Source organism: Dipodomys spectabilis, unplaced genomic scaffold, assembly GCF_019054845.1.
Source record: "Dipodomys spectabilis isolate Male_0828 unplaced genomic scaffold, ASM1905484v1 ptg000783l, whole genome shotgun sequence".
In the NCBI taxonomy this organism is placed as follows: domain Eukaryota; kingdom Metazoa; phylum Chordata; class Mammalia; order Rodentia; family Heteromyidae; genus Dipodomys; species Dipodomys spectabilis.
Genome location: NW_024871460.1, coordinates 29,771,844 through 29,794,478, shown reverse-complemented (window position 1 = coordinate 29,794,478; position 22,635 = coordinate 29,771,844). Strand labels below are relative to the sequence as shown.

The 22,635-nt window shown below is 34.6% G+C and overlaps 1 protein-coding gene across 1 annotated transcript in view; it reads left to right on the top strand.

The window, feature by feature from the left end:
• Positions 1-11,478: 11,478 nt before the first annotated feature.
• Cnbd1 (cyclic nucleotide binding domain containing 1) overlaps positions 11,479-22,635 on the top strand; it is a gene marked incomplete at its 5' end in the record, with an annotated part of 128,316 nt that continues 117,159 nt past the window's right edge. Inside the window, one exon of the mRNA XM_042672980.1 lies at positions 11,479-11,624. Within this exon, the coding sequence (XP_042528914.1) occupies positions 11,479-11,624 (146 nt within the window). The remainder of the gene's footprint in view (positions 11,625-22,635) is intronic.

Below are 22,635 nucleotides of genomic sequence, written 5' to 3'. Positions count from 1 at the left end.
TCAGTTTCCCTTTCTCCAATTGACCTCTCCCTACCAACAACATGTTTTTTTTTCTTGGTATTCATTTTGTCAAACTATAAGTTACACCATTGCAATCCTCCCCTGTGCATGCAAATTTCAGTCAATATATTTGTGCATGTATGCATATGATTCTATATGTTTGCATATGCTTATAATTTATTCCTAATTTCCACATATGTGAGAAAACATGCATCCTTTGGCTCTCTGACCCTGACACTTCACTTAACATCATTTTATTTTCATATCCATTTATTTTCCCTACAGATAATGTGCTATTATTTTTCATGGTGGATAAGTAAAATTATATACACACATGTGCACACATACATTACATTTCCTTTATTCATTTTAAGTGTATCTGGGTTGTTATTGCAACTTGGCAATGGCAAAGAATACATCTGTGAACATAGTTTTGCAGAAGGATTTTCTAACTTGTAATCTGTTGGATAAATGTCCTGAAGTGGTATCATTGGAACATAGGTTAGTTTTATGTTTAGTTTTTGGAGATATTTCCAAACTGCTTTCCAGAGTGGTTGAAGCAGTTTACATTCCCATCCATAGTATACTAGAATTCCTTTTTTCTACATTTCTGCCAGTACTTATTGTTCATTTATGTAATGATGGCCATTTTTACTGGGATGAGAGGGAATCTCAGTATTATTTGCATTTCTTTCATGGCCACAAATGTTGAGTATTTTTTATGTACCTATTAGTCATTTTTACTTTACATGAGAAGTTGATATTTTGGTCCTTTACCAGTTTGTTAAATGAGTTATTGATTCTTTGAGGCTTTAGTTCTTTGAATTTTTATATATTATGCATATTGGGCCCTTCTCTGACATATAGCTGGAAAAAATCTCCCATTTTTTAGAAGTTTTTTAGTGTAAATTACTCTACAGAGGGTTACAGTTACATGAGTAAGTTAATGAGTACATTTCCTATCAAGCATTGTTGCCATTTTTGTAGGCTGTCTTTAGCTTAGTTATTATGTCTTTCACTGTGCAGAGACATTATATCTTGATGCAATTATGTTTGTCAGTTCTCTCTCCAATTGCTGTAGCCCTAGAAATCTATTCAAAAAGGTCCTGCCTGGGCCAATAAGATCTAATATTTTTCTTATTTCATTCTGTAGTAATTTCAAGATTTCAGATCTTACAGTGAAGTCTTTGATCAATTTTGAGTTGATATTTATACAAGGATACAGAAAGGGATCCAGTTTATGTCTTTTGCTAGTACATTTCCAGCTTTCACAATGCCATTTGTTTAAGAAGAAATCCTTTTCCCAACATGTATCTTTGGTCTCTCAGCAAATATCAGCTGGTTGAAAGCATTGAGGTATATTTTTGGGTTATCTAGTCTGTTTCAGTGGTTTCCAGGCAAATTTTTGTGCCACTATGAAGCTGTTTCTGTTATTATAGCTCTGTAGTACAGAAAAGCAATAAACACAGTACAACACATTAACAGAACTAAAGGAAAAGAATCACATAATCATCTCAATTAATGCAGAAAAGTCTTGGCACTACTGGAGATTAAACTCAGGTCCTGGAGCTTGGTTGACAAAGTGCTCTACCACTAGAGCAATGCCTACAGTTAAATCAGAGATTAATTGTTTGGTGAAAATGGAAACCAACAAGAACTGATTGGGAGAAAGTAAGTATCCTCCGATTTTCAAAGATTTTAGAGGATTCTAGAGTTTCTTATGGCACATGAGATATAATTTAATATTGGTTTTTGTTTTTGTTTTAGTTGTTTACTTTTGACCAACATTTAAAGAAAGTATGGACTGAAACAGCAGGAACACTTGGACAGCAAAGTAACACTTGAATTGTTTCTCCCTGTTTTGTTGTTTAATTTGTTAATTAGAAAAAACATATCTTCATATCTTCTACTCATAATTGCAGGACAGAATAAAGTTAATCTCTCTTTGACAGTAGTGTAGATATATGGATCAGTTACTTTTTTCTCACATATCATCATTTCCAATTAGAAATTGATTGTTTTACCATGTGCTGGTGGTTCAAGTTTATAATCCTGTCTACTCAGGAAGCTGAATTCTGAGAATCATGGTTCAAAGCTAGCCCTGGCAGGGAAGTTTGTGAGACTCTTACCTCCAACAAAAAGGCAGAAGTGGAGCTGTTATGTCTAAGCAATAGAGCACTGCCAGATAGGAGTAAAAATGCTCAGAGACGTCACTCAGGGTCTGTATTCAAGTCCCAGAACTAGAACCAAAAACAAACAAACAACTAAATAAATAGATAAAATTGGTTGCTTCATGACAAGAGCTAGAGATTTGATTCTTTGGCTTTAGTGGGTCATTCTTTTTTTTATTGTGAAAATACTGTACAGAGGGGTTACAATTACATGGGCAAGATAATGAGTACATTTCTTTTTTAGGTTTTTAATTTTAATTTTTTAAATTTTTTTATTGTGAAAATACTGTACAGAGGAGTTACAATTACATGGGCAAGATAATGAGTACATTTCTTATTAAGCCTTTCACTGGCCTTTGGCGGCTCTCCTAGGACAGCATCTTACTTGTTATCAGAATTACTCTTGCTTTATTTATTTTAGTTTCTGTTTGTTTGCAACAGAATAGGAACCTTTTAGTATTGCTTAATAGTTAAATAGTTCAGGTGTCCTTAAAGATGTGTTTAAATAGTTCAGGCGTCTTAAATTCAACATCATTGAGCAAATTATCAGCATTTGGCAAGAGAATTTATTAATAAGATAAAAATCAAAATTATCATTTTATCTAGAGCCTGGTATACAATTTTCTTAGATGAGCGGAGAGGATGGATGATTGGAATAACTGGGAGGATACTCTGACTTTACAAACCGTGGAAGGGAACTCTAAGAAGGCATCAGTTCTGAATCATTGAGTCAAGAATCATAAAACAAATGAGAATAATTTAATTCTGCATTCTTAATAATAAAAAGATAATTAAGGATCATTTATACTCTTGTTCTTGGGATAAGTGTTTTAATGTATTTGTAATTATGTAAATGTGTTCTTAGTAGCATATCACCTATTTAGAGGATTTCTGTTTCCACATCAAATTTTGCATTATCCTCCTGCCATCTGTAATAATCTAGATGATACCCTTTATGTCAATGAAACACTTTATTTCTTTATTCATAAATGCTCTTTTAAGGTTTTAGTATTTTGACTAATGCTCTCATGTATGTCTTTCTACATGAAATATTTTGGCTTTGTTTCAAATGAGATAATGATATACTTTTTTTTCCTTCCTATTTTATAAATCTATCCAGATGGTCTGAAATGTAGGTTTTAGATGTGTTTACAATAATGTACACTTGAACAGGAGTGTTAAGGACATAATTTGCTTTTTACTTAGTAATTTTTGATATTTTAATTTTTGTCATTATTAGCTATGTGTTCTTCAAAATATTAAACTCATTGGTCTTAAATATTGCTTCTTGTAGCATCCTCTACAATGACTTCCTCTTCACATTTGTACCTGAGTGTTCTGATTTACTGTTTTACTGGCAAAGATCCTACCTATGTTTAATGGCTTTGCTTACGTGTTCTCTTATATAGGTTGATTACATTACTTCAGCACATGCAAACAAACCGTTACTGTAGCCACTGCCACAGGACACAGTCAAATCCTGCCTCTCAGAGGAAGATAAATTTGGAAAGGAGAACCTAAAGGACAATACTAAAATGCCTGTATCAGATGTGGTTTTATTCCTTTTTGTCAGCAAGAAATATGAAGAGTTAGCTTAGCAAAAAAAGTCAGCAGATTAACAAAAGTTTTGCCAAGTTCAGATCTGCCTGTAGCAAGGAGCAGTGAGGAATTTTAGCATTGATGACAGAGGCTAAACGTGACAATGACAGGCAGAAATTGCCATCCCACATCAACTAATAATCAGAGCCAAATGATTACCTTGGCCTCTAGGAAAAAAATCTAGAATATTTTATTCCCTAATGAATTTCTAGCAATACCTGTAATATATTAACATTTTCCTTTTGACCATTAGTTAGATTTGGGGCTAGAAATAGATGTAAGGGGAGTTATAGGACATATAAATGGAATAGTGTTTTAAAAATAAAAAACATTGGAAGGGAATCTTATGACACAGTTATGCCAATGTTAACTTATAACTAAAAGACATATTCCCAAAAGAAAATAAAATTTCAATTTGAGAAGATAAAATATAGACTCACTAGAAGATTTAATTAGAAAAAGGAACTCTTACAAAGACAATTCTACTCATAAATGGCTTCACTAGTAATTTCTGTCAGTCTTTTACAGAAGAATTGGTAAAAATTCTTCACAAAATCTATGAACTGTAGAAAAAGTTAAACTGCTTTCCAACTAATTTTATATTTAGTGATTATTCTTATATCCAAAGTATAAAAATATAAGAAAAAAACTACAAAGCAATATACTTTATAAATATGAAAACAAATGTTCTCATCAAGAATGTGCCACAAGAATTCACAAATATGTAGAACATGTTATCCACCAGAACTACGTGAAATTTACCTCTGTAATATAAGGGTAACCTACCATCCAGCAACCAACAAATGTAATATACCATATTCATCATTCAAAGAAAAGAAAAAAGCCATAGTCGTCTAAAAAGTCCAACAGAAATTGAGGCAAAAATAAAATAAACACATAGCCAGCATAGTAACAAAAGGTGACTTCTTCAATCTGATAAAGTATATCAATGAGAAAATCAGAGTTAATATTGCAAAAGCAATATTTCTTCCTTAAAATCAGTAAAAGACAGAATGCCTATTGGTCTTCTTATATTCAGCATTATAGTGCATGTTCCAGACAGGAAAACTGATCATGACAAAAAAATAAAAGTTACCTAGAAAGCAAAACTTAGACTATGCCTGAAAATGGCAAGAACCTAGTAGATTAAACTCAAATAATAAAAAAACTATAAAGTTGTAAGATACAGGATCCATACAGATATAAACATTATACAGTGATTGCCAAATATAAACCTTCCAAAATGAAGTTTAGTACACAAACCATTTAGAATATCCTCAAAAACTAATGAATATAAGGAATAAGTGTAAGACTTATTAAAACTTATAAAAATGTTGAAAGTAAGGGAGATACAAAAATAGAAATAATAGCTCAAATTCATTAATTGAAAATCATTGTATGGTGTTGTCAACAGAAATCCAACTTAAATTGCATGATGGATGGCTTCTATTTAAAATACTAAATACAGACAGACACTGGGTGGTTCATACCTGTAATCCTAGCTACTTGAAAGGCTGAGATTTGAGGATGTGGGACAGAAAAAAATCTTAGAGATCCTTATTCCTTATTAACCAGTGAAATACCAGACTAAAGTAATGGCTCAAGTGGTAAAACATCAGCACAAGCACAAGGCCTTGAGTTCAGTTCCTGATATTGGTGCACATACATTGCACACATGTACCACCTTCCTAAAAATACAGGATATATACTATTTTGAAAATGAAATTATAGCAAAAATTTGATTAAGCAATTATAAACCAAGAAAAGCTAGAATTGCTTATCAAGTAGAATTCAGAAAGAAGGCAAGGAGTTTATATACTGGGACAGGCAGACATTTGTTTTCATCAATAACATAGTCTTCAAATATCTAGCACAGTATCTGACAGAATTCTGTGCAATAGATAAATCAATCATTGAAATTGGAGACCTAACCCAGGCTACTAAAAATGATAAATCAAATATGAGAAGACCTATAGCTGATCGGAATATTAATGAGTAGTGAGCTTAATCATAGGAAAGTGATGAAGAGCAATTCCAAGTTTGGGAGATGTCCAGAGATAAAGAAGACTGAGCAGCTGGTCACAGAATCATTGATTAAAGCAACAAGACTACCTGGAAATAACTATAAGTGAGGCCTTTAATCTTTTACAGACATGGTATATAAAAAGGTCTAAAACTGCAGACAGCACCAACTGTTGCATGTTCCATTCCTCCTCTGCCACAGAATAATGTTCTACCCAAGGGTCAGGTGGACCAGCGCAAACACAGTAGCTGTCTCACACTTGAGGAACTAAAGGCTCACACAGTTAGGTTGATCTAAACACTGCTGTGAGGGAAAAGCAAGGGAAACTGATTGATCAGTTAGAGTGTGGAAAAGTGTCTTCAAGATTTTCTAACACAGATATGTCTTGTCCAAGGATACAGATGTGCATGAAAGCAAGATGGGTCAAGAATTTTGCATCTGTTATTACAACTCCCAGTGTCATGCACTAGTTATGCACAGTTATATGGTATAGAGAAAATATCTTTCCCTCATGACATTGACTAACAAAAATCTTACTAGTTACCTGAGGTTGTGCATAAAAATTATGCTAAGTTATTTAGTATGCCCTGAAATTCTTAAGCACGTAACCCAGAGTCAAACTGCTTGGATTTTTACCACACTCCTTAGCTCTGACCCAGATTAGCAGTGGACTGTGAGTGAGTTACTGATCAACAGTTCTGCCATTAGTTTTTCTTTTTTTCTAAATGTAAATAAATTTGCTATAGGGAAGCATGTTAATATATTTTATATATAGAAAGAGTACATGACACTAAATATACGTTGTATTTGTTTATGCTTGCACATATAGAGAGGCAGAAACACAACACCTACTTGCAAGTATCCTCCTATAGATTGCATATATAAATGTATATACATAGTTTTCATGTATTTTGATGTATTTGTATATATATTCACATATATACATGTGCACACATGTATGATTTTTGCATCTAACAGGTGAATGTATGTATTCTTCTTATATTCAAATGGAATGTTATAAAATGGAATATTATAAAATTTGATCATGTAGCAAGTCATGCTTCAAATGTCTCTGTTCACTTCACATTGGCTAGGAGTCAGTCATATGACCACAAGAGTGCCTGGCAAATATCTTCCATCCAAATACTTGGAAATAAGGGGAATCATTTTTGGGAGGTTAGAATCCCTTTTTTACTTTATTCTTCTCAGTTTCCATCTGAATATTTTTTTTTGTTTTACAAAACTAACATTCATTTTGTCACCAAAACACAAATATGAAACTTTTATCCATTACTACATCACAAAGTCAAGGACCTTGAAGGATATAACTTTTTTTCCATCAAGAACAAATATGGCTATTTCTGGTCCAATAACATAAAAATCATAAAGACACTATTTGTTGCTCTCATCTTACTCAATGCCCAGTCATAGAGCCTGGAAGAGCCTATTTATCTTTAAAAAGGAATCACATTCAGAAAAAGGAGGAAATGGAAACACATTGAAGTCACTGACTGACCCCAATAATGTTGTTTCATAAAATGAGAAAGAAAAACTTTACCCTGAGTGTTAGCAGATTTTAAAATCAGATCTTAAATGTTTCTTGTTCTTTTTTTCATTTTCTTTTTTCTGTTCCTTATCTTTCCTCTCCCCTCCCTTCCATTCCCCCATCTCCCTCTCTTCTTCCCTCTGCTTCCCTCCCCTCCCTCCCTCCCTGTCTCTCTCTCTCTCTCTCTTTCTCTCTCTCTTTCCTTCTCTCTCTTTCTTTCTTTCTTTCTTTCTTTCTTTCTTTCTTTCTTTCTTTCTTTCTTTCTTTCTTTCTTTCTTTCTTCCTTCCTTCCTTCCTTTCTTCTTTTTCTTTCTTTCTTTCCTTCTTTCTTTCTTTCTTTCTTTCTTTCTTTCTTTCTTTCTTTCTTTCTTTCTTTCTTTCTTTCTTTCTTTCTTTCTTTCTTTCTTTCTTTCTTCCTTCCTTCCTTCCTTCCTTCCTTCTTTCTTCTTTTTCTTCTTTCTTTCTTTCTTTCTTTCTTTCTTTCTTTCTTTCTTTCTTTCCTTTCTTTCTTTCTTTCTTTCTTTCTTTCTTTCTTTCTTTCTTTCTTTCTTTCTTTCTTTCTTTCTTTCTTTCTTTCTTTCTTTCTTTCTTTCTTTCTTTCTTTCTTTCTTTCTTTCTTTCTTTCTTTCTCTCTTTCTCTCTTTCTGTCTGTGTCTGTCTCTTTGTTCGTCTCTCTGTCTCTCTGTCTCTCTCTATCATTTCCCCCCCACAGTGCTATGGCTTGAACCTTGGGCCTGGCACTATTCCTGACCTTTTGTGCTCAAGGCTAGCACTCTGCCATTTGACCAACAGCTCCACTTCTGGCCTTTTGAGGTTAATTGGAAATAAAAATCTCATGGACATTCCTGCTCACCTGGCTTTGAGTCACTATTCTCAGATCTAAGCCTCCGGAGTAACTAGTATTACAGGTATGAGTCATTGGCCCCTGGCTTAAATATCTTTTATAACCTGGAATGTTTCTTCTTATGTCTTATCCCAATGAACAAATTCAATGAGAACACTGGCAAGTGTGTAACTTCAGTGATAAGTAAGAAATACTGCTCATTATTTTTGGTTTTGAAAATTCAAAAACTTCTTCAGGAGACAGAAACAGCTGGAGGATGAAATCAGGAAGATTCCTATTTTTGTCCAGTTGAGGCAAAAATGTTTACAAGATTCCATCTCAATGGAAGAAATCTTGGTGTGAATTGCATATTTGTTTTGTACTGATGGGAAAGCATAAATTGGAGAATCTCAATCTCAGTGAAAGTAAGGCAAAAGATGAAACCTTCTTTCCAATCACCAGTACAAAATAAAAAGGGCTGGAGGCATAGCTCAGGCATAGTGAGCCCCTAAGCAAGTTTGATGCCCTGAGTCAAAACTCTAGTATCAACACAAAAACAACACCAACCAAACAAGAACAGCAACAAAACTGAGAACATAATACTGTATTCTTCAGTGGTAAAAATCCAGTAAAAACATAGTAAACTTTAATTTGTGTCTATTCCAGTTCCCAAAGCAAAGTTTTACAAACATAGTTTTACAAACATAGTTTTAAAATCTTTCCATGTTTATTCTCTCTGTTCCCGTCTTTCTCTTAAAGAGAGGCTAAAGGGAATTATTAAACACCTGGCTTTACAATAATCCATGTGGCTGTATTCTTTCTTTGATTGATAATTGAAAATTGGTCAGCTTTATTCAGAAAGACACTGTGCTAAATCAAGCATACTCAACAGTTACTTTCTGGCTCTTTGGGACTGCTTTCTATAAAGTAACGAGTTTCCTAAGCACTTGGTCTACTTTTGATATTATTATAGGAACTAATGTCTGCTTTTAAATTACCTTCTTTAGTTGTCTAAAGGGATTTCATTTCAAAGTGTCCATTTATGTGTACAGAGTTCTCTCAATTGGACTTGCCTGTTCCAACAACTAAAGTTTTACCACTAAATATACATACATATGAAATCTTTTTACATCTTTGATATTACTTATGACAAAATCAAGTAACATGTGTTAGACATTTGTTACATGCAAATTCTTTCTTTTCTTTTTTCTTTTTTATATAGATCTTTATTGTAAAGGTGATGAACAGGGAGATTACAGTTGTATAAGTAAGATAATGAGTACATTTCTTTTTAAACACTATTACCCTCTCTCATTTTCTCCCACTTACCCCTCCCTACTTCCCTCACCCCCCCCCCCCAAGTTGTATAGTTCATTTCAACAGTGTCAAGTGAGTATCGTTGTTTCATTAGTTCATCCTTTGTCCTTCTGTGATCCCTTTCCCTCCCATGGAACAGATGCTTATATACAAGACAAAGTATACAGAAAAGGAAAAGAGAAAAATATAGAAATAACTGCTTACAGGATATAATAAGAACATCTTGTTTCCAATTCTTGGAGTTCATGTTACTAAGCTTCATTGTAGATGGTCCTATGCACTTAACAGTTGGGCTATTGTGATCCCTTGTTAAGAATATCACAGACATATCCAATCTATTACAAATGAGGGAAACCATGCAACTTACTTTTCTTTGGGCTTGGCTTACTTTGCTTACTATGATTTTTTCCAGATCTTTCCATTTCCTTATAAATGGATTGGGTGGGGGGGGGGGGCAGGGGGAGGATGGGAAGGGATGGGAAGGGGAAACAAAGGAGGAGGCTACAATGCTTGATAAGAAATGTACTCGTTATCTTGCCCATGTAATTGTAACCCCTCTGTACAGTATTTTCACAATAAAAAAAATTTGAAAAAAATAAATGGGGCAATGTCATCCTTTCTGATGAAAGCATAGAACCCTATTGTGTATTTCTTTCTTTTTTTTTTTTTTTTGACACTACTGAGGTTTGAATGCACAGCCTTGTGCTTGCCGAATAAGCGCTCTACTACTTACACTATTCCTCCAGCCCTGTTTTAGTTCAGTTTTTATTTTTCAAAATGAATCTTGCAATTTTACTTGGAGCCAGTATGAATGTGTTTTTTCTACCTTCATTTGCCATGAAATTGGGGCAGGTATGAATAGTCTTTCTACTTCCATTTTTCATGAAATTGGAATTACAGCCTGGCTTATTGTCTGAGATAAAATCTCATTAACTTTTGCCTACACTTATATAGAACCCAAATCCTCCCTACCTCTCACATGAATGGGATCATGGGCATAAACTACCATACTTAGCCCTATGCCGTTTAACTTAGGTACTAATTCCTTATTGTTGCACCTGAAGCATAGATTTTTAAAAAAATTTTATTAGATAGAAGGCCAGTTTTCTTATGACTGTTTCTCTACTAATTCAATGTCGTTTTTTTTCTACAATCTGTAGGAAAAGCACAATGTATATGCTTAGCCCCCACACCCCCATTTACTAACATACATATCAGATAGGCCAACAGGACATGATGTCTAAACCGAGAGAAAACTGCAAATTTGTATTTGTGGGGTGGGCACATTTTCACGTTAGATTTCTAAGTACTGGACATTAGTAATGACCTATGTGAAAGCAAAGATAATATCTTGAGAACTTAGAGTAAAATGAATTTCATATCCTGCTTATGGTGTTTCATTTACTAAGTAGTGGCCTTAATGATTAAGTAGGAACAAGGTGTGGTGGCATATCTATTTATTCACAGCATATGCCAGGTTGAGGCAGGAAGACTAAGACATTTTCTCAAAAACAAACATATGAACAAAAGTAACTAATAAATATACCATCTGTGATAACTATGCATTATATTTGATGTCATCTAGTAAGCTATATTAAAAATGTCTACTCTCAGTTAAATTACAGTTTGATTTAAATTTAATAGCATTTAAGGATTTACAATAAACAGTAATAACAGTAGTATTTTCTATTTGTCTATGAAAGGTCTTTATAATTTTAAGTACTACTAATAAAAGACAGCAGCTTGCAAGTGAAGTAGTTAGTTTTCAGTTAAGATAAGATAAAGGCACCAGGTAATTTCCTAAGGTTTAAAGTACCATGAAGAAAAAATATCTTAAAGAAAACAAACTCTTCGAGTTGACTAGTAGGACAAAGTAGAATACCATCATAGTTCTCCTTAAATAACTTTTCAAGAAAAAGAAGATACAAAATTGGAAACAAAAATTTTAAGAGGTGTTGGTTTTGTGGTCTCTGAATACATAATCTTCTTTTTTTTTAAGGCCTGTTCACAGAACAACGCATGAACACAACATTGTGTGGAATATGTTAAAGACAGTTCCTGATTTAAGCTCTCACCTAGATGATCAACATCTGAAAAAACTTAGTAGGAAAGTCACTTCCCAAACCTGGGTCAAAGGCAGCACAGGTAACAAACAGATGAATGTAGAGTATGATGAATGTATTGGCAATTGAAATGCATGTATCTGTGTCAATTTCTCTATCAACATATTCACCATTTCACTTGATGTGTTGAAAATGTACTATGTGGATGTTTTTCATCTACAAGGTTGTAAATGAAATGGATAGCATCGCTCACTCTATTATGTAAAGATTATGTTAAACACTTTCAGCACACATTCAGATTGGCAGGGTATGCATTGACATCCTTACTGCTGGGCTCAACTCTGACAAGTCCTGGCTTAAGGAAGCCTGAGATGAGATTCAAATTAATTTCCAATAATCCAGCAGTGGTGTACTAGCATGTGAACCACATTTTGAGCAGTTTTTACTGCAATTAATATTTATTTATTTATTTTCATGTAAGGGGTAGGTTTATTCATCATTCTGGCTAGCACCAGGCCATGTTGGCCCTCCACATGGCTGGGAAAGACCTGGGAAAGAGAGCTGGGAAAGAGAAGAGAGCTGGGAAAGAGAAGAGAGAGCTGGGAAAATGCTGGGAAAGAGCTAGAAAAGAGAGCGTTGGGCCTGGGCTTGGCCTTATCTAGGGTATGGGCGGAGAAAGGTGTGGCCACAACAAATTCAGATGTGACATCACAGGTGTCCCAACTGCCTAAGTAACGCAGGTACTGGGTGGAGACTTTGCTGTGAGGAGGGTGGAGTCTGCTCACCATCCAGGAGCGGACCTTACATTCTAGCCTTTTAATAATCATGAAATAGGACACAGATTCTCTCTGGCTACTTCCTGCTGACAAGGGGCAGGGGCGTTGACATTAGGCGTAAAAGGCTGGAATTTGGTCCCCTCCCAGAGAGGGCAGTGAGCAGCAGCTGTCCCTTGGTGATGTGAGTCCTTAGATGAAGTCTAGAGAAGGGGCTACAAAAAAAATACTAGAGAGCAAATAAATGGCAAGAGGAAGGACTTGGGACTGAAAAATGTTGGTAGAAATGTCCCTAGCTACTTCTGACATCTGGTGACTAAGTAGAGGAGTCAGGTAACAAAGGCAAGTATATAAATTCCTGTCCAGTTAATAGGTAGACAGGTATGGACACTAGATGGGCAGGCTTCTTACTTCTATTGACCTCCCGGCTCTGGTTAATTTTGAAAGGGCAGGCACAAAGTGGCTGATGTGACATCATCTCCTCTTACTCCTTTCCATGTTCCCTTGTTCCCCAGACTGGCTGAGTCTAGGTACTCATTGCTGGGATGGCTTGTCCCAGTTGGTATTCAAGAAGATTTGAACTCAAGGCCTGGGCACTGTCCCTGAGCACTTCTGCTCAAGGCTAGCACTGAACCACTTTGAGTTATAGTACCACTTGCAGTGTTTGCTGGTTAATTAGAGATAAGAGTCTTGAGCCATACTTCCAGCCTGGCTCTTTGCAGGTTAGTTGGGAGATGGAGTCTTAGGAACTTTTCAGCCCAGAGTGGCTTTGAACTGCAATCTTTGCCACAAAAAAAATCCTTTATTATTTCCAACAAGGAGATCAAATAGAATAGAGCTTACCTGGTCCTTATCAAGAATTAACCAAGAAATATTCTGCAATGACAAAACTCATTAGATGTGAGATGTTTATAATGGGAGCAATATTGGAGCAACCTGCATGGCCTTCAGTCTATTCTATGGAATTCTAGGCAGTGATGGGAAAGAATATCCTTCTCTCTGTCTCTTTCTTTGTCTGTCTGTCTGTCTGTCTGTCTGTCTGTCTGTCTCTCCTTCACTTTCTCTGGCAGAACTGGGGTTTCAATGGATCTATATGTACCATGAACAAACCCTAAAGACAACAAATTGAAATAGAACAACTGTAGAATTATATAAATATAAAAATCTAAAAGTATATATACATTAAATATGCACATTACAAATATGTATACTATTCATATACAATATATAAGTTGTGTAAGAGTGGGTCCAGAAAGACATTACAAGAATACACATTTTAAATTGTTGCCTTATAGAGGAGAGAAGACTTGAGGATGCTATAATTTGAATGTCCCTCAAGGATATAATGTGATTAAAGGTTTAGTCCCTAGGGAGGTGGTGGAACTTCGGGAAATGGATAACTTTGGGAGGTCCTTAGGTCATTGGGGCATAGGGTAGTTCTCAGGCTACTTCAGGATCATTACCAAAGGAGAAACCTGGCCTCTCCCATCTTTCTCCCTACTTATATTTGGACATCATTTCCACTCTCATCTAAGTCACATATACATATATATTCTCTTAAAAGGTAAAAGTTTCAGGTATTTTGTTGTAGTAATGAAAGCTGACATGAGGGCAATACTCACCCCTTCTACAAATCCTTTTGGTTTAATTTTCCACAACAAATGTAGATTCATATATTAGTATTTGTAATTACCTATTTGGCTTTTTTTCCTAAGGAAGTTCTAAAATTCCAATTGGCAGCAACAGTCTTTTCTGATAACATTTTACTAATCCATTTACTATTGAAACATGAAATTTCAATAGCAAAATTTATGAACCTTAACTTGATTATATCAAGTAGAATATTTCAACTTGCATTTCAACACCTTTAGAAATTACCAAGTGTGCATTTACTCCTCCATATTGCACAATCTTTCTCTTGAGTTTTTAAGATCTGTAGTTCTGACAGCACAGATCAGTTTCACTATCAAAGCTGTCAACTCATTAAATACCTGAGCTCTTTGTTCATTAAACTTACTGAACAAGCCAAATTAGGTATCTGTCTCGCTCCTTTCTCCTTTATTCATGTATGCCATTTCCCTCCCTCTGGTATTATTTAAATTATCCCCCCCAGTAGCCCCTCATCACCAGGCTGCTGCCTTCAATCTGCTTCAGGGGCGATCCTTTCTCTGGTGCAATCCCACACAGCTGTTCTTACTTTCTGGTCTCCTGTCTGACTACTAGTTCTTTAGAAATGCTTTATTAATAAGAGGAAAGTTTCTGAAACTTACCATTTTCCCCTTAGCCTCCTACCCATTGATTTTGCAATAATAAAATATGAAGAAGCAATATTATGATTTTTATAGTCAATCAAATATATACACAGCACCTGTTTAAGTAATTATGGTACTAGAACATATCATTATATTATTTAAGATTGTTATCTATAAAAATACTTATATAACTATATTAAAATGGCAAACTAGTATTCATTGCACACAGGCATCTTCTGTATATGTTATATTAGCTATACATACATTCATTGTTAAGAGCAAATGGTTTCATTGAATCTCTTATTTCATGGCCAAGGTGATGATACAGGACATTATTATAAGGTTCACAACCTCTTGAAAACTAAAAAAGTTCATTTTCTTGAGGCTTCACTGGATTCCACATCCAAATTTCATCTTTTACGTTCATGCTATAGTGGAAGTCCATTCTTATAAGTTTTTCTCTTTCCTGTCTACACTAACATTACTGTTTCTTCAAAACCGATTATTCTTTATAGTATTATTTCTGTTCTGTTTTTATTTTTATTTTATTTTTTTGGTCAGTCGTGGGGCTTGAACTCTGGGCTTGGGTGCCATCCCTCAGCTCTTCAGCCCAAGGCAAGTGCTTGAGCCACAGTGCCACTTCCAGTTTTCTGAGTGGTTTATTGGAGATAAGAGTCTCATGGACTTTCCTGGTTTGGGCTGGCTTTGAACGGCAATCCTCAGATCTCAGCCTCCTGAGTAGCTAGGATTACTGGTGTGAGCCACCGATGCCCAGCTCTGTTTTTAAATTTTAACCTCCCTTATTCTTCTTTTGTGATGCTATATCTCAGAACCCTATGATTTCTTATTTGAATGAAATGTTATATCTAATTTTAATGCTGAAATTTTTTTATATATTTCAGCATCACCTTTAACTTTTCTATGTATTAAGCAAGTCATATTTTAAATGCCATCTTCTTAAAGTAGAAATAGAAGAATTTTTAATTGTACTATACAAATCTCCAGGGAATATTCAACATCTAGTAAAGATTATTAGTGAAAAATGTGATTATTTTTTTTTTAATTGTGAAAATACTGTACAGAGGGGTTACAAATACATGGGCAAGATAATGAGTACATTTCTTATCAAGCATTGTAGCCTCCTCCTTTGTTTCCCCTTCTCATCCCTTCCCATTCTCCCTCCCACCCCCCCACCCAATTCCTCCTCCTCCCACCAAAGTTGTAAAGTTGGTTTTCTACATAACGACTTGTACATCTCATTGTTGCAATGAGTCCACTTGTGTCCCTATTTAAACGATTTGATTTTTCCCTTCCCCTTCACAAATTATACCGACATCAAATACAGTGAAAGTAGGGGTTATACCATGGGGGAGGGACATATAAAGCAACAAAGAAATAATATTATAAATGTGTTAGAAACAACAAGACCACACTAAAGCTACCAGCACGACTATGTTTATTGCAGCATTATTTACCATAGCTAAGATATGGAACCAACCCAGATGCCCCTCAGTAGATGAGTGGATCAAGAAAATGTGATATATGTACACAATGGAATTCTATGTCTCCATCAGAAAGAATGACATTGCCCCATTTGTAGGAAATGGAAAGACTTGGAAAAACTTATATTAAGTGATGTAAGTCAGGCCCAAAGAAACATAGGTTCCATGGTTTCCCCTTATTTGCAATAACTAGTATATGTCTGAGTCAAGCAGAAAAAGTCAGAGAAGTTGATGTAAGGGAAATGAACAGTGTGATTCTTTGTGTGTATATGTGTGTGTGTGTGTTACTAAGGTTGAATTCAGGGCCTTATACTTGCTTTACAATTTGAGCCATGGTTCCAACACATTTGCTTCCACTATGTTTTCAGTAGTGTCTTGCTTTTGTTTCTATCCAACCTTGACTATGAGCTGCCTTCTGGTATTACTGGGATGGTAGATGTGTGATACCATGTTTCATTTTTATTGATTGAGATGAGGGATTTTGAATATTTCGCGCAGGCTAGCCTTAAACTTTAATCCTCCTGATCTCAGCCTACCTAGGGGTACAGGCATGAACCAGCATGCCTAGCTCTGAGCAGTGTTTTACAAACTGTTTATACACATGTATATATTTATATATTATTTTTAATACTTTTTTATTGTAAAGTACTGTACAGAGGGGTTACAGTTATACGAACAAGGTAATGAGTATGTTTCCTATCAAGCTTTGTTGCCTCCTTCTTTGTTTTTTCCCTACCATCCCTTCCCTCCCACTCCACAGCTACACTCCCCTTCAAAAATTGTAGTTTGTTTTTCAACGTAGTGTCTTGTACATCTCATTGTTATAATGGGTCAACCTGTATCCCTATTTAAGAATTTTGTTTTTTTTCCCTTCCCCTCCCTAAATTAGAGAAGTGTATATACAAGATTCAGGGCACTGACATCAAATACAGTGAAAACAGGATTATACTATGGGGGAGGAACATACAAAGAAACAAAAAATCACATGGTACATTATAAATACATTAGAAACAATAGCAAGAAAGAAAAAACCACTTGTGTTCCTGTCGTGGAGTTCATTTCGCTTAATTGCTGTTCTGCTCATCCCCAGACATATACCCGTTGTTGTTTATTAGACCTTATCCTTCATTGTGTACATTCTTAATTCAGAAATTGATTACTCAATTCACAATTTCTTAGGCTTAACTTCTTTAATAGTAGTATATTATTTTTGATATGACATTTTGCAAGATATGTTGATATTATTGATACCCTTTAAGGTTTTTTAGTTTTCCCTACTCTTAACAGTGTGGTACTAAATAAATTCTTGCCTATACTAATTTTTACCTTTACTTTGAATGTATGATAGACTTCTAAAATTAAAACCTGTGGACATATTCATGTCTATGATCTATGCTGAGAAATTATAGAAAATGTTTCATATTAGCATTATATAAGAATGTTAGTATCTCTTCCTTCTAAATTTTAATCATCAATAATTTAAATACTGAAAAATTATGGTTTACTTTTAATAATATACATTGTCCTTTTAATTTAAGACTATTTTTTCATTGGATATTGGAAACATAGTTCCAGTTTCTAATGGCTTTGTTAAGCAAGTGCTAAGCTGACTTTAATTGGATTTCTTAATATTTTTTTCTTATACTGTTTCTAATGAACTTTATCGTTCACTATTCCTTGTCATTTTCTATACATGGTTGGAGACAATTAGGAACATTTATGTTATTTGCCTTTATGTCATTTGTGTGTGACGTAGTACTAGGCATTGAACCTAAGTCCTCACATATGCTTTACAAGCCCTCTATCATTGAAGCCATTCCCCTAGGCTTTTTTGCAGTGTTTTATACTACTTTCTATATTACAAATGCTCCTTCCAATATCTATCAGTCAGAATTTTTGTACATTTTAAGATCCATTATGAATGCCATCTTTTCCATGAAATAATTTTATATTCTTCTCCTAACGACTAAAATCTTTCTTTATATCATTCTTTATACCTGTTTGAGGATACTTGCCTTGTGATCTCTTTTAGCTTGATTGTATGCCTCGTGATTTCTGTTGAGTAGTAGATATTTTTGTTCAAGGGACAGGAAGTATTGTTGTAAAACTGTTCCCATGCAAAGTCTATGTTCAAAATAAAATAAAATATTTTATACCCATTCTTGCTCGCTTTAAGACGATCCTATGTGTATTTTTTATTCTTAAGATATATATCCAACTTTGTCTGTAGATGGTTTTCCACAAAGTAGAGCAATATTTTAAGAAAGATTATTCAACTTGTGCCTTAAAATGTTGCTTGCAATATGGTTTTTAAGGGCAATAACCTATGCCTCATGATGTTTTTAAAAAACTAAAAGCCATGAAAAAGCCATTTGTTGTTTTTTATTATGTTTTCTCTGGAATTATTTATTTATCCCTATAACAAGGATTCTATACATCAACTTTTCTAGCTAAAATTTATATAATTTTGGTATTTGACTCTGTTCCCAAATAATGTCATGAGAAGGAAATTACTACACAAAGACTTTATCTCATTCCTCACAGAGAAATTCTAAGTAAAAACAAACCAAAACCAATGAATTGGTCTCCAAATATCTGATAAACTTCTTTGGAGAGAAATTAGTAAACTCTGATTCATTCAACAAGTGTCTGCAGAATGCCCCAAATCATCTAGGATTTCATTGGCTTGGGGCTGAAAGCAGTAAGTACAAAGAGTTCCTTCTCACATAAACTTAGGCTATTTGGCAGGAATTGACAATGAAAAGTGCCATGACAGAATTCTGTGAAGAGAATTCCCCAAGGATGGTGTTAATTATGCTGGATGAAAGCAGGCCAGAGGTCAGGAAAAGCTCTCCTGCTAGATAACACTTAAACTCAATTTTATAGGCCAAAGGGGATTAGCCAACTGACAACATGACCTTATTTGCCCAATTATAGATCTTTGAAATATTTAAAGTCTTCTGAAATGGTTTAGTTAAAGGTCTGTGTAACAAAGAGGGGATATACTTAGTAATTTACAAACCTTTGCTTTAATTAAGTTTTTGTTTGACCTTTAAACTTTTGAAAAGTCACAAACAAAATGATTAATATTTCCTGTATTAGAATTTTTAATTTCTTTTAAAGCCTTTTGTTCATGCAATGTATGTTTAGTCAGGAGACATTTTAAACTAAGAAATGTTGCAAAAGGAGACTTTTTCTAGTCCTTGTGAACATGATTCCTGGGAAACTTTTACTGTAATGAAAGATACATATAAAAAAACTTCCAGTGAAATTGTTTTCTAATCACCTTGATTTTTATTAACTACTCTACTTTTGCAGTCTGGAAATCAATATTTTATATTTTGAAATCAGTATTATTCTAAGATTTTTGTTGGCACTTGCATTTCTTTAAATTTATATGAAACAGCAAACAAGGAATCTTAATTTTTGGTTTTTATTGGCTAAAGTTTCCCAGATTACAGGGTCAACAAACATTTTTATTGCAACTCATAAATTTACCTTTTTTTTTCTTATTGTTGTTCTAGTCCTGAGGTTTGAACTCAGAGATTGAGTACTGACCTTAAGCATTTTTGCTCAAGGCTAGTGCTGAACCACTTGAACCACAGCTCCATATTCAGTTTTTCTACTTGGTCTACCTTAGAACCATGTTTTTTAGATATCAGCCTCCTGAATAGCCAGGATTACAGGCATGAGCCACTGGTGCCCAGAAATTAACCATTTTTATTTGTCGATAACATATTAGCTGTTTTTGAGAGCTTATTTCCATTGAAATTTTTTTCAGATAGTTATGATAATGTTTAATTTGTCTATGTACCTTAGGGCTAGTAACATATATTCCTTAAGTTCTGAGACGATTCTGTTAATTCAGTCTCTGCTATGTCTAACACTTTTGCCTGGATTTTTCACATGAAATCTATTTCTGGTTTGTAATTCCTTGTTTGAGTGAAGATTTTATCTATCTATTTATTTATTTATTTAGTTATTAATGTACTAGGGTTTGAAACTAGGGCTATGTGCTTTTTATATAGGTACTCTAATGCTAAATCCCATCCCAAGTGCCTTTTTGTGATGATTATTTTAGAGTTGAAATCTGTTTTGCCCAAGGTAGATCCTGGACCATGATCCACTTAATTGCAATTCCTATACTGCCACACTAAACTCTCATTGAACTCATGTACTTTTCTGCCCAGCGTAAAGTGAATTCACAGTCTTCCTACTTTCAACTTTTCATGAAGCTAAGATTAAAACATTGAGTCTGTTACTGATCTAAAGACTATTATTTTTTCTCTCAAGTATTTGTATCCAGAAATAATTTCAAATTTTCTCTAACTCTGCCTATGTGTCTAATCTCCTTTTAAATTTTAACAAATTTTTCCACTTCTTATTAAAATAGTTTTGATAGATTTGCAAATATATAAGCTGTACTAATTTAGAAAACTAATTGAGATGAAATTTTGAAATTGATTGGAATACAGAATAAATGTGTGAAAATGAAACAGTGAAATCCCATCCTACCCCAGGATAACTGGTATAAGTCAATAATAATAAGTAATTGACTATCACTTTCTGAATTTTGTTATGAGTATTAACACTTCATGGACTCTTTCATGTTATGCTTTCTAAGATCTGTCAAACATATATACAAATCCACCTAGGGGTTGGAGATGTGATTCAGGTGGTAGAGTGGCAGCCAATGAGCTAAAGTGTCAGATACTTAGTTTTTGAGTTCTAGTCCCAAACAAAAATAATATGTTTACATTGGTTTGTTTATATTCTTATATACCTATCATACAGATATGATGTAATGTACATATCTTTAGACAAGTCTTATTAGCACACATACATATACACATATTTATGTTTATGAGCTTTTATTTGTGTGCATGTATGTCCTTCATATGTTACACTATATTTGACAACTTCCAGATATTAATGTACTTGTGACTTGTGAAAAGTTACAAACTCTTCTGAGGTTGGTTTATCCATCTGAGAAACAGACAAATGATGTAAGACTTTTGGAAGTATTGGCATGATTAGTGTTTGAACACCAAGCATAGTGTATGAGAAATATTTAATATCTTATATTTGACTCTTCATAGCAAGTTTGGTGTATTTGAGAAAAAGAAATTGAAATGAACTCCAAGAAATGGAGACCAGAGTGGTTTTTTAAAATTTAATTTTATTGTCAAGGTGATGTACAGAGGGGTTACAGTTACACATGTTATGTAGTGGGTACATTTTTGTCAAATTTGCTACCCCCACCTCATTTTTTTCTTACTTTCTCTCCCCCATGCCCCTCAAATTACACAGTTCATTTCCAACATATTATCTTGTGAGTATAGCCATTGTGTTAGTTCCCCCTTTGTCCTTTGTCTCACCATTTTGTTGTTTCCCTACTCTTCCCTAATTCAGATAAACATAGAAAATACCCAGAGTACCAAAATCAAATACAGTGACAACAGGGGATAAACCATAGGAAGAAAAGTACAAAAGCAAAAAGAAATCATATAGTACATTAAAAACAACAACAACAAAGAAAAATCTCTTGTTGCTATATCTTAGAATTCATTTTGCTTAGTATCATCTTATGTGGTCATATGTCATATTGAGCTATTCTACTCATCTGCTAGGACTATCCTAGACCTATACTAATCATTGGAAATGAGGGAAAACATGGGAATTATGTTTCTTTGGGTCTGGCTTACCTCACTTAATATGAGTTTTTCCAACTCTTTCCATTTCCTTATGAATGGGGCTATGCCATTCTTTTTGATGGAAACATAGAATTCCATTGTGTATATATATCACATTTTCTTATATTGAGTGGCATCTAGGTTGCTTCCATATCTTAGCTATGTTAAATACCTGCAATAAACATAGATGAGCTGGTAGCTTTACTGTGGGCTTGTTTGTGGTCATTTGAGTAAATTCTGGGAAGTGGGATTGCTCCATGTTTAGTTTTATTTGTGTGTGTGTGTGTGTGTGTGTGTGTGTGTGTGTGTGTGTGTGTGTGTGTGTTGTGGGCTTGAACTCTGGGCTTGGGCACTGTCCCTCAGCTTTTCAAGAGAGCATGCTACCATGTGAGCCATAGAGCAATAGAGCTGCTTCCGGTTTTCTGGTGGTTTATTGGAGATAAGAGTCTCAGGGACTTTTCCTGCCCAGGCTGGTTTTGAACTGCCATCCTCAGATCTCAGCCTCCTGAGTAGCTAGGAGTACAGGTGTGAGTCACCGGTGCCCCACTATGTTTAGTCTTTTGAGGAACCTTCATACTGTTTTCCAGAGTGGTTGAGCAAGTTTACACTCCCACCAACAGTGAGTGTAGTAGAGTTCCCTTTTGGGCACATTCCTGCAGCATCTGTTGTTATTAGATTTCTTGATAATAGTCATTCTAACTTGGGTGAGGTGGAATCTCAATGTTGTTTTGATATGCATTTCTTTCATGGTCAGAGATGTTGAACATTTCTTCATGTCACTATTGGCTATTCTTATTTCCTGTTCAGAGAAGTCTCCCTTACGTCTTTGGCACAAGAACAGGCTTGAGGGCCAATGGAATAGAACTGAAGACC